At 59.7% G+C, this 13,047-nt stretch overlaps 1 protein-coding gene across 1 annotated transcript in view; it reads left to right on the top strand.

The window, feature by feature from the left end:
* The window catches only part of Bsn (bassoon presynaptic cytomatrix protein), a 91,355-nt gene that overhangs the window by 64,591 nt on the left and 13,717 nt on the right, over window positions 1–13,047 (top strand). The window contains exons 4-5 of the mRNA XM_055629517.1: window positions 7,120–7,581; window positions 8,191–13,036. Of these exons, the coding sequence (XP_055485492.1) occupies window positions 7,120–7,581; window positions 8,191–13,036 (5,308 nt within the window). The remainder of the gene's footprint in view (window positions 1–7,119; window positions 7,582–8,190; window positions 13,037–13,047) is intronic.

Genomic DNA, 13,047 nt, shown 5'->3' with positions numbered 1-13,047 from the left:
CCCACTTCCTGGCCCCTGCCTCATGCTCCAGTCCTACCCAGAACTGTCACAGTCGGTGCGGTGACGGTCGGCAATGGTTCTCGCTGGCTGGCCAGTGCTGTGGGGCTGAGTCCAGGCTCAGGGGCCCTCAACTGGCCTTGCCATTTCCAGCCGCCCAGAGCGTGAGCTTAATGAAAGATGTCAGCCTCTCGGATCAGGTAGGAAGAGCCTGAGGTCCCATCCTGCTCTGGACCTCTGATTCTCACAAAGGTAGGGAGCCGAAGGCCAGGGGGCAGATGGCTGTGCCCTACCATGCAGGCTTTACACTTGATCCTCTCTCTCTTAAGGTCACGAGTGTAAATGTTTACTTGTCAAAGCCCTAACCTTTCATCGCGTTTTCCTTCATCGAGTTTTCCTGTGGGCAGGCCTGAGCTCTCCTAAGAGAAAGGAAGCTCAGAACTGCTTTTTTTTTCTCCCTAGGAAAGTTTGAGGGGAAACTAGGGTTGAAGATACCTGTTCCTCTGTTCGTGCTCCAGGAATGTGTCCTGGGGCCTGGGCAGAGTCAAGTACAAAGGAGAAGGAGGCCTGTTGTTAGGCCTATTACTCTTGGCAAGCTGGGAGTCCAGGGAGACCTGAAAGACAGAGGTGCCCGACAGAGCTAGACCATGCTGGGCCTTGTGACTCTGCTTGCTCTTGCCCCAATCCTTCCCCTCGCCAGGGACCACCATGGCTACTTTTGGCGCGTCTGAGCATGATGCGATTCGATTGGCTCCTTGTAGCCAGTGGATAAACGTCATGTCAGATTACTGGGCCAAGGGCCCTTCATGTGGGCAGCTGCCTAAGCTGATTGTCGGTTGAGGCGTGCATGGCTGATGATGGGGCAGGGGACACAATCCCCCACAGTCCAAAGTGGGACAAGAGGGAAGACATGGAGTTGCCGCTGTCTCTGCGGCACCTTGTTCCGACCTCCTGCAGATGGCCCTCCTTGAGAACCAAACCTATTGGCTAAGAAAAACTTGACCACCACAGGCCTTATTGACCTCCCACAGCGCTCAGGGAGAAGCAGCCCTGAGGAAGGTGAATGGCCTCCTTCTGTGACCCCTCAGGCCAAACACTACTCTCTCTCCAAGCTGTAGAGTCAGTGGCTCACTGGAGGACGCTTGGCCTGGCCAGCACCGGGGGAAAGGATCTATCAAGGAGTCTCCAGAGCCTGCTTTGCCAAGACACTTACAGGTCTATGCTCACTGCTGGTCAGATGTAGGGCTCTGACACTGAGGGCCTGTGAGCCCTGGTGGACTCTTGGGCTGGCCTGGTTTGGAAGCCCGTTATCCCCAAGAGAAATCTCAGCCCAATTTCCCCATTAAGCAGAGTGTGTCCAGAGGGAAGGGAAACTGTCTCTCCAGGAGCATAAATGCTCTTGACCGCTGTTTTTGGCAGCCCCTGAGGCAGGCCACAGGAAATGCTGGAGCACCCCAAAACAGAAGTGTTCCAGTGACGCTCCCATGCTCTGCTGTGTCATGCCATTCTCAGGGCTACTGCTTCTCAGTGCCGCCTTGCCTCCAGAGTCCTATAGGCTCCATGGACCCGAATGCCCACTGATGGGGTCCCAGCTCCTCCCGAAGTCAGGCCATCCATCTCTTTCTCACTGTCTCTCTCTCTCTTTCTCTCTTTTCTCTCTCTCTCTCTCTCTCTCTCTCTCTCTCTCTCGGTTTTGGTTGTTTGAGGCAGGGTTTCTCTGTGTAGCCCTGGCTGTCCTGGACTCACTTTGTAGATCAGGCTGGCCTCAAACTCAAAGATCCACCTGCCCCAGCCTCCTGAGTGCTGGGATTAAAGATGTGTGCCACCATGCCTGGCCAGTAAATATATATAATTCTGTGTGTTTTGTCTGCATGCATGCGGTGCCTGAGGAGGCCAAAAGAGACATCAGGTCACCTAGAATTGGAGTTACAGACTGCCATGTGGGTGCTGAGACTTGAACCTGGGTCCTCTGGAAGAGCAGTCAGTGCTCTTAATCACTGAGCCATCTCTCTAGCCAGCCCCAAAATCAATCTTTTTTTTTTTTTCAAGAAAGGATTTGTCCTGGAACTCGCTCTATAGACCAGGCTGGCCTCAAACTTAGAGATCTGCCTGCCCCTGCCTCCCAAGCACTGGGACTAAAGGCGTGCGCCACCAACAGCTTCGCCTTTCTTTCAGTAGCTCTGTTGCTGTGGCTGTCCTCAGAAGGGCTGTGGCTGCCTTGAGGATGATGTGGGCCAGCAGCCGTGATGCCCCTTCCTGTGGAGACCTAACTGTTGTCTATCATCAGGGATCCAAGGCAGCAGTCCAGAGCCATCCTCGGCTCCACCCACCTCAGCATCCACTCCACAGACCCAGCACCCATAGCCCCGCATGCTGCTGTCTCCACTGGTCTCCACTCTCCTTCCAGTGGCCTTAGCTCTAAGACACCCCCCCTTCCCTTTCTTCCCAGCCACAAAATGACCACATGTTTACCAAAACTTCCTGCAGGTTCACCGGCCTTGGATCTTATGCATGGCTGGTGGGGACGGGCTGCTGCATGGCGTGACCCCATTCTTCCCCTCCAGCATTGCTTCCCTGAGGTCTGTAACTAGGCCATGGGCATCCTTTGATCTCCCCTCAGTGAATGGTCACTTGTTGTTCTGAGCAAATCTGTGCTTCCCTGTGACCTATTTTTCACTTCCTGGTTAGAGGCTGTGGTTTCTCACAGGTGCTAACGCAGTCACCCTGCCTCGGGAGCGTGCTCGCACGGTCAGCGTGCTGGCTCCCTGTCCAGCTCATAGGGCCGGTCTTCTGGGCTGAGGCCAGCTTGCTAGCTCAGCATGACTGAGCTGTGTCTCTGGATGTAGCGTGAGGCAGGCTACCCCTGTACAGGGAGGGACAGGCTCACAGCTCCCCGTGTGCCCAGTAGACCTGTTGGGGTTCACCTGAGGCCAGACCAGCCGCTTGGCCATTTTCCTCAACATCTGCAGCTATGAAAGTCTTTTTTCTTCTTTCTAGAGAGAGTCCAGAGAATAATCACTAAAATAGAAGAATCACTAAAATTGGAACAATTTTTACTTGAAACTTTCTCCCAAAAAAAAAAAAAAAAGCATAGCGCTATTTAATGAGTCATTTAATAATTAAGAGTGCTGACTCCAACTTTTTAAAGCTATTTATCTTTTTGAAAGATAATAGTACCCTCTGGGTTATTTTCTAATTGACTCTCAGTTCAATGGTGTGAAGAAATTAGTGGAACTGTTACCGTAATAGCACCAGTTTCCTGTTATCGTGGTCAAAATGTCAGCTGTGCCCTTCAAAACCAGGCTTCCCTGGGCAAGCGGCCTTCCACCTGTAATATTCAGGGCTAGCCTGGGCTTCTGAACAGAGAGGCCACAGTGTGGGCATCAGGCACAAGGCACACAGCTGCCTCCTGCTTCACCTCAGGCCTCCTCCGGGGTGGCAATCAGACTCCCGTCTCTTCCCACGTGAAATGGGAGCAGGAATTCTCTTAGGTGTCCATGTGAGCTGCTGTAGGTCCTTACAGTGCTCCATCCTTAAGTCAGAATAGTGCAACCAAGGTTTCCTGAAAGAGAGTGTCCATGAGGGGAGGAAGGCCCCTCTCAAGCCCCCTATGATCTGGATGTCAGTGAGTGTGTGGCAGTCCAGGCTCTGGGACTCCCAAGGAGTACTGTGCAGGGAATGAAGACCTTTGGCGATAGGGCATGAGGGGAGCACATCTCAGCTTCATGGGAGCACACTGAAGACACTGGGTAAGGTTCTCCTTATAGGAGGCAGAAAGGAGGAGCTTGGACACATACAGGGACATGGGATGGACGCTCCATAGTCAGGAAAGGACCAGCAGCACTGGCTGGCTGTGCCTATGACCCAGAATCCGAGTCTTTACCTTTGGCTTTTCTTTTGTGGGGTCTTTTTGAGGGAGGAGGTTGGTTCTATGAAACAGAATCTCACTTTTTAGCCCAGGCTGGCCTCAAACTCAAAGTAACTTTCTTGTCTCGGCGTCCCCAGATTATAGGCATGAGCCACCATCCTCAGCTCCCGCTGGGGCTTTTACTCCCTGCCCTCTGGTCCAGCAGTGTATGTGCCTAGGTAGCTGGCTGTGAGGCGGAGATCAGGGTGGTGTCTCCATACCTGGCTCCACAGATAAAGAAAACCTGTGGCCCGTGGCCTCATTCAGACGCCCAGCGTCCCACACAGCCCACGGTCTCCTTGTCCTCACTGGCCAGTGGTTCAGAAGCCCACACTCCTCACATGCTTTGGGGTTACCCCATACTTTCTCCCCTAACATCCTTCACCTTCTGTGTGGATTGAGAACAGCAATGGTCGCCCTGGTTTCCATGGGAATCGAGTAAGGTGCTGTAAGTACTTGCATAGCAATTGTGCGAACATGCCGCCTTGAACAACTGAGCTCCTCCGGTACATCTGCACATCCCAGCTCGAGCTAATGGTTGTTCTTGGGGAGAGGTGTACCTTCCTGTCCCCAAAAGGACTAACGGACAAGGCAGAGGTGATTATCAGGCTCCCCATTGTCCTTTCTCTGGCTGCTTACCAAAAGAGCAAAGGGGACGGATAGGCAGCCATCTCCCACCGCTGAAGCTGGGTGAGGGAGATATTCGTATTCTTAGTGTGGGGAATGACTGAAGTAAGAAAGTCAGAAAAAAGTGATGAAGGGCTGGAGAGACAGCTCAGCTGTTAAGAGCGCCGACTGCTCTTCCAGAGGACCTGGGTCCAATTCCCAGCAACCACATGGCAGGAACAACAGTCTGAAACTCCAGCTCCAGGGGAGCTGACACCTTCCCTCACACAGACACACATGCAGTCAAAACCCCAACACACTGAAAATTTGTGAGAGAATAAGTGGGCAAGAAGAGGAAGGAGAGGAACGAGTAGGGGTGGGGTAGGAGACATTGACATGGGGCTGAGATGTGGGTAGACTCACTGAATGACTGAGAACCTCAGCAACTGTGCCCCAGCTCCCAGGCACAGAGGCTCTGCATGGCCCGCTTCTCAGCCCCGGGACCCAGGAAGTGTCTGGCTCCTCTCCTCCCAGCCCAGTGCCGGTGTGCCTCTCCTCCCACTCCCGGTGGGGAAGGGCCTCCAGCAGCCAGGTCAAGTGCTTATTTTTAGCTCTTACTTCCCACACCACCTTCTCCCCACCCGCCCCTTCTTGCTGCTACTAAAGCAGAGCCAGGAGCAAGAGAGCCACCAGGAAGCCTTTCTGAAAACCCGCTGCTTCCCTGAATAAACCTGTGAAGGAGCAAAGCCCCAGATAGCCTGTGACCAGAGGTGACATGCCCTACTAAAGGCCTTACTTGTGGGCACAGAGAAGCAGGCCTCTGCAGGGACTGGCCCTGGACATTGGGTTTGCCTTTGTCCATGCTACCCTCCCAAGGTATCTTCACTATTTTTTAGATTGCTTGCCTCGGGGGTGGGTTCTGTAGGCCAGAAGGGGTCCAGAGGTTTGTCTGAGGCAGCAAAGGCAATGGGACACCATTTTTTCCTATACCTTGCCTCTGTGACCCTGTGGCTCTCATGATTCCTCCTCCTGGCACAGCTCCTGGCAGGAGCTCCTGTCTAGGCACCCAGGATGAGCAGCAGTATAAAAGGAAGGGGTGCCGAGCTTTCGCACCTCAGGGGCAAGAGTGGACTGTAGGGTTCTGATCTGGGCTGGGCTGTAGTCCTCATTTCCCATCACCTCATGTAGCCAAGGCAGGGCATCAGATTCTGGTCCTGGGAGATCTCCTGTCAGCCGAGCCCTGCTGCAGGAAGCCACCCACTCAGGGACCTGGGATGCCCATGTCATAGCCCTGTGCAGCCAGCTGGGATTTGAAGAATTGGTTTGTAGCAGTCTGAGGACTTACTGCAGATTCCTGGGTTACATTCACTGTGGCTTGTTTGGGGCTCTATGTTCTTGCAAGGACCTATGCCAATCACTTTTCTCATCACAGTGACCAAATTCCTGACAGAGGTGACTCGAGGGAGGAGAGGCTTGTTTTGACTCACAGTTTGGAGGGCCATGGTAGTTGGGGTAGCTCTGTTGTGGCAGCGGGAGCTTGTGGCACAGCCTCTTCACATCTTGTCAGATCTGGAGCCAGAAGTAGGTGTCACACCTTCAAAGTCCTCCCCCTGTCAGCTGACTTGTGCTCATTGGGATCCACGCCCAAAGGTTCCACAACCTCCCAAGCAGCACAGCCAGCTGCGGACCAAGGATTCAAATGCACAAGCCTATGGGGAACAGTTCACATTTGGTCCTCACTTGTCTGTCTTCATCATGACTGTGTCTTCAGCCTTTAGCCCTGGTCCTGAAACTGTGGGTGGTTTTGAAGAGAGGTGGCTGCTGATAAGAACTCATCCCACTCTGGCTCTGGACGGAGCAGGGCTCTTGGATGCGGGAGGAGTGCCTTTCTGTGGAGTTCTTTCCTAGCCTTAAACAAGGAGACTTGGGCTGAAAGTGTGAGCAAAGAAGACTGCTCAGCACTGAGTCCAAACAGGGCTTTACCTAGCAAGTCTTTCCTGGCCCCAGGAGTCTGCCCCAGCTGAGCAAAGCCCTTCCTCGGAAGGAAATGGAAGGGTAGCGTCAGACCCCAGCACTAGGAGGCGGGGAAGGGCAGCGCCTCTCTAACACCTTCCCCTCTGGGTCTGAATGCCATTCCTGTTCTGCAGTGCATCTTGGCTGCTGGACCCCTGCAGCCCATCAATTGCAATTCAGTCCTTGAGGTCGGGGCCTTGGCTTTCCTTGTGTTTCATCCCAAGCCTTTGAAACTTGCATGGTCTTTTCCTCCCTCTTAATTGTTCCCCTTTTCTGGCCCAGTGAAAATTTCTCTATGGGTTAAGAGGAGAACCTTGTTTCTAACTTGTCATTTACATTTGATATATGTCCCTGAGAGGTTTATGATTTGGGGACAATGTATCTGTCAGTTTTTTCCCTCTGTAATGCCTTTGGTATCCTGCTTTGAAAGACTTGCTCAGGCTCAAGGAATGGCTCAGTGCTAAAATGTATGTCTTAAGGTTCAGTCTACCAAGAGAGAGGTCTGTCTCCTCCCTAAGGTTGTGGAGAATCATGGGAATACTCTGTTCACTCTTGTATCTGTGATTCTCATCAGCCTCCCTCCTGTTTCCTTACAGAAATCAGAGTGGCTCTGTCTGAACTGCCAAACCAAGCGGCTGCTGGAGGGTGGCCTCGGGGAGCCAGCCCCGCTGCCACTGCCCACTTCACAGCAACCCCCTGCAGGAGTCCCTCACCGTGCAGCTGGAGCAGCCCCTCTGAAGCAGAAAGGGCCACAGGGGCTGGGCCAGCCCTCAGGCTCCCTGCCTGCCAAGGCCAGCCCTCAGGCCACCAAGGCCAGCCCTCAGGCCACCAAGGCCAGCCCTCAGGCCAAGCCCCTTAGGGCTTCTGAACCCAGTAAGACCTCTAGCAGTGCCCAGGAAAAGAAGACAGGAACCCCTGCTAAAGCTGAGCAGAAGCCACCTGCAGAGACTACCGTGCCTCCCGGGACTCCGAAAGCAAAAAGCGGGGTGAAAAGGACTGAACCTGCTACTCCAGTCACCAAGCCTGTTCCAGAAGCTCCCAAGGGTGGGGAGGCTGAGGTCAGTTCCATTTAACGTCCAAGGATCCTAGCTGTCAGAGAGTTCGAGGAAGGGCGCGCCTCCCTAAGGGGCTCAGGATGAGAGCCTGAGACAGATCTATTGGGACCAGCTGAGACACCCTGATCGAAAAAGCAGTCTAGATAAGAATTCAGGAGGTCACCGGGTGCGGTGGCTCATGCTTCTAATCCCAGCACTTCCAAGGCAGAGAGAGTCAGATCTTGGTGAGTTCGAGGTTAGTGTGGTCTACACAGTGAGTTCCAGGATAGCCAAGGCTATATAGAGAGACCCTGTCTCAAAAATAAATAAATAAATAGATAGATAGATAGATAAATAAATAAATAAATAAATAACAACAAACAACAAACACAAAGTTGGGCAGGTCTGGAGATGGCGAGATCGAGACGTCGATCCCACAGACGTCCTGAGTCTGGCATTTTGCTCGTTTCCCACCCTTTGGTCTAGTAAAGTTTCTCTTTGAAGGTCTCGATCTTGCTGTGGAATCTGTAAGTCACTGAGGGCCAGAGCCCTTGGGACATGGAGGGCCCCTTCCCGGGTCCCTGGGATTGACAGAGAGGGCTGGGGTAAGCGTCTGCTTTTCGCCCCCTGCAGGAACCAGCCAGCAAGCCTTACTCGCAGGACCTGTCTCGAAGCCCACAGAGCCTGAGCGACACCGGCTATTCCTCTGACGGCGTCTCCAGCTCCCAGAGTGAGATCACGGGGGTCGTCCAGCACGACGCGGAGCAGCTTGACAGCGCAGGGGTGACGGGGCCCCGCCCGCCCAGCCCCTCGGAGCTGCACAAAGTGGGGAGCAGCATGCGCCCCTCCCTGGAGGCCCAGGCGGGGGCGCCCGGCGGGGAGTGGAGCAAGCCACCCCGCGGCAGCGCCCCTGAAGACCAGAAACGGCGTCCCCACTCCTTGTCCATCATGCCCGAGGCCTTCGACTCTGACGAGGAGCTGCAGGATATCCTCGAGGAGGAGGAGGCCTCCCTGGCGTGGGGGCGGCGGAGGGAGCCGCAGGACACGGCCGAGTCTTCCGACGACCTCGGCAGCCAGCTGAGGCACGACTACGTGGAGGACAGCAGCGAGGGCGGCTTGTCCCCTCTCCCACCCCAGCCCCCGGCCAGGGCAGGGATGACGGACGAGGAGTTCATGCGGAGGCAGATCCTGGAAATGAGCGCCGAGGAGGACAACCTGGAGGAAGAGGACGCTGCGGTGTCCGGGCGGGGCCCGGCCAAGCAGAAGGGAGGCGCCAGGCCCAGGCCCGAATCCAGCCAAGAGCCGCCCAGGAGGCGCCTCCCCCACAACGCCACCACGGGCTACGAGGAGCTCCTGGCCGAGGGGGGCCCAGCGGAGCCCGACGGCGGCGCCCTGCAGGGCGGCCTCAGGCGCTTCAAGACCATCGAGCTCAACAGCACGGGCGGCTACGGCCACGAGCTGGACCTGGGCCAAGGCCCCGATGCCAGCCTGGACCGCGAGCCCGAGCTGGAGATGGAAAGCCTCACGGGCTCGCCGGAAGACCGCTCCCGCGGGGAGCACTCCTCCACCCTGCCAGCCTCCACGCCCAGCTACACGTCGGGCGCCTCGCCCACCTCCCTGTCCTCCCTGGAGGAGGACAGCGACAGCAGCCCGAGCCGCCGGCAGCGGCTGGAGGAGGCCAAGCAGCAGCGCAAGGCCCGGCACCGCTCCCACGGGCCCCTGCTGCCCACCATCGAGGACTCCTCGGAGGAGGAGGAGCTGCGGGAGGAGGAGGAGCTGCTCCGCGAGCAGGAGAAGATGCGGGAGGTGGAGCAGCAGCGCATCCGCAGCACCGCCCGCAAGACCCGGCGCGACAAGGAGGAGCTCCGGGCCCAGCGGCGGCGCGAGCGCTCCAAGACGCCGCCCAGCAACCTGTCGCCCATCGAGGACGCGTCCCCCACCGAGGAGCTGCGGCAGGCGGCCGAGATGGAGGAGCTGCACCGCTCCTCCTGCTCCGAGTACTCCCCGTCCCCGTCCCTCGACTCGGAGGCCGAGGCCCCGGACGGCGGCCCCGCCCGACTCTACAAATCGGGCAGCGAGTACAACCTGCCCGCCTTCACGACCCTCTACTCGCCCACCGAGGCCCCGACGGGCGGCGCCGCCGCGCCCAGCGCCGGGCGGCCCCTGAAGAGCGCCGAGGAGGCCTACGAGGACATGATGAGGAAGGCCGAGCTGCTCCAGCGGCAGCAGGGCCAGGCGGCGGGGGCCCGGGGCCCCTTCGACTACCAAGACCCCCGGGAGCACGGCTACGGCAGGGCGCCCCCGCCCGCCGAGGGCCCGCCCGCAGGCCCGGGCGCCGCCTACGCCGACGGCCTCCCGCCGCAGGCCCCGGCGCGCACGCGGCAGGCCTCCCCGCGGGACCTGGCCCTGGCGGAGGACAAGAAGAAGGAGGCGCAGTTTCTGAACGCCGACAGCGTGTTCCTGGACCCGATGAGGCAGAACGGCGGCCCGCTCACCCCCGGCACCAGCCCCACCCAGCTTGCTGCGCCCGTGTCGTTTTCCGCGTCCACCACCTCGGACGGCAGCGGCGGCCGGGTCATTCCCGACGTCCGGGTCACCCAGCATTTTGCGAAAGAGCCTCAGGAGCCCGTCAAGCTTCACAGCTCTCCCGTCTCCCCGGGCCTGGCCTCCAAGGAGGTGGGCGTGACCTTCGCCCAGGGCCCAGGGCCCCCAGCCACCACAGCCGTGGCCCCTTGTCCAGCCAGCCTCCCGCGAGGCTATGTGACTGCGGCCCCCCCAGCGGGCGCCGAGCACGGCCCGTCCCCATCTTCCACAGCTCACAGCCGCGGACAGCCCCCGACCACCGCTAACTATGGGTCCCAGACGGAGGAGCCGCCTCCCGCTCCCGGGGGCCCTGCCGCCAGCGGGCGGGCCTCCAGAGAGAAGCCCCTGAGTGGGGGCGATGCTGAGGCCGGTGCCCCCCAGCCTCCCCGGGGCTATTCTTACTTCACAGGCTCTAGCCCACCTCTCTCCCCGGCCACCCCCTCAGAGAGCCCCACATTCTCACCCGGCAAGCTGGGCCCGAGGCCCACGGCAGAGTTCTCCACACAGACGCCAAGCCCAACACCTCCCTCCGACATTCCACGGAGCCCTGGCGCCCCGTCCCCCATGGTAGCCCAGGGCACACAGACACCACACCGACCTAGCACCCCGCGCCTGGTGTGGCAGCAGTCTTCCCAGGAGGCTCCTGTGATGGTCATCACGCTAGCGTCGGACGCTTCCAGCCAGACCGGAATGGTACACGCCAGTGCCTCCACTTCCCCGCTGTGCTCACCCACCGGCCCGCAGCCCGCCTCCCACAGCTACAGCCAGACCACACCTCCAAGTGCCCCCCAGATGCCCCCCGAACCGGCTGGGCCGCCCGGCTTCCCACGAGCCCCCAGCGCCGGTGCAGACGCGCCGCTGGCACTGTACGGCTGGGGAGCCCTCCCTGCTGAAAACATCTCCTTGTGCCGGATCTCCTCTGTCCCGGGAACTTCTAGAGTTGAGCCGGGCCCCAGGCCCCCGGGCAGCGCGGTGGTAGACCTCCGCACAGCTGTCAAGCCCACGCCCATCATCCTCACCGACCAGGGTATGGACCTGACCTCTCTCGCTGTGGAGGCCAGGAAGTACGGCCTGGCCCTGGATCCAGTTCCAGGACGCCAGTCCACTGCTGTGCAGCCTCTGGTCATTAACCTCAACGCCCAAGAGCAGACCCACACCTTCCTGGCCACCGCCACCACCGTGAGCCTCACCATGGCCTCGTCTGTGCTCATGGCTCAGCAGAAGCAACCAGCGGTGTACGGAGACCCTTTCCAGAGCCGCCTGGACTTTGGCCAGGGTTCGGGTAGCCCTGTGTGCCTGGCCCAGGTCAAGCAAGTAGAGCAGGCTGTCCAGACAGCCCCCTACCGAGGAGGGCCCCGGGGAAGACCCAGGGAGGCTAAGTTCGCCAGGTATAACCTCCCCAACCAGGTCACGCCTCTGGCCAGAAGGGACATTTTGATCACTCAGATGGGCGCCGCCCAGAGTGTTAGCCTAAAGCCAGGACCAGTGCCCGAGCCTGGTGCCGAGCCCCACCGGGCTACTCCTGCAGAGCTCCGGCCACCTGCTCCGCCGGGCGCCAGGAAGCCACACGCAGTGGTGGTGCAGATGGGAGAGGGCGCAGCCGGCACGGTGACTACCCTGGTCCCGGAGGAGCCCGCGGGAGCCCTGGATCTCACAGGGATGAGGCCCGAGAGCCAGCTGGCGTGCTGCGACATGGTCTCCAAGTTCCCCTTCGGCAGCAGCTGCGCCGGCACCTTCCATCCCGCCCCCGGCGCACCGGACAAGACTGTGGCAGATGCCGCCCCGCCTGGCCAGAGCAGCGGCCCCTTCTATAGTCCCAGAGACCCGGAGCCCCCCGAGCCCCTCACCTTCCGGGCACAGGGGGTAGTGGGCCCTGGGTCCCATGAAGAACAGAGGCCCTACCCCCAGGGCCTGCCTGGAAGGCTGTATTCCTCCATGTCTGACACCAACTTGGCCGAAGCTGGCCTCAACTACCATGCACACAGGATCGGGCAGCTCTTCCAGGGCCCTGGGAGAGACGCGGCGGTGGACCTCAGCTCGCTGAAGCACTCTTACAGCCTGGGCTTTGCCGACGGGCGCTACTTAGGGCAGGGCTTGCAGTACGGCTCGTTCACGGACCTGCGTCACCCCACAGACCTTTTGGCGCACCCACTTCCCATGCGGCGCTACAGCTCCGTGTCCAACATCTATTCAGACCACCGCTATGGCCCCCGGGGCGATGCAGTCGGCTTCCAGGAGGCCAGCCTGGCCCAGTACAGTGCCACCACAGCCCGAGAGATCAGCCGAATGTGCGCCGCCCTCAACTCCATGGACCAGCACGGCGGGCGGCACGGCGGGGGCGGACCGGACCTCGTGCAGTATCAGCCCCCGCACGGGCCCGGGCTCAGTGCGCCGCAGGGGCTGGCTCCTCTCAGATCTGGCCTCCTTGGCAACCCCACCTACCCAGAGGGACAACCGAGCCCTGGGAACCTGGCCCAGTACGGGCCTGCGGCGAGCCAGGGCACCGCCGTCAGGCAGCTGCTCCCGTCCACCGCGACCGTGCGCGCAGCGGATGGCATGATCTACTCGACTATCAACACCCCGATCGCCGCCACCCTCCCCATCACCACCCAGCCCGCCTCGGTCCTGCGGCCCCTGGTGCGCGGCGGCGTGTACAGGCCTTACGTGTCCGGCGGGGTCACGGCCGTGCCCCTGAGCAGCCTGACCCGGGTGCCCGTGATTGCGCCCCGGGTGCCCCTCGGGCCAGCGGGGCTGTACCGTTACCCCGCCCCGAGGTTCCCCGTCGCGGCCAGCATTCCCCCCGCCGAGGGGCCCGTCTACCTGGGGAAGCCGGCCGCCGCCAAGGCCGCGGGCACGGGGCCCCCGCCGAGGCCGGAGCCGCCCGCGGGGGCCGCCCGCGAGGAGCCC

This window comes from Psammomys obesus, unplaced genomic scaffold, assembly GCF_907164565.1.
Source record: "Psammomys obesus unplaced genomic scaffold, mPsaObe1.curated_primary_1811, whole genome shotgun sequence".
NCBI lineage: Eukaryota > Metazoa > Chordata > Mammalia > Rodentia > Muridae > Psammomys > Psammomys obesus.
Note: the sequence above shows the minus strand (reverse complement) of the source record. Positions and strands in the feature narration are given on the sequence as shown.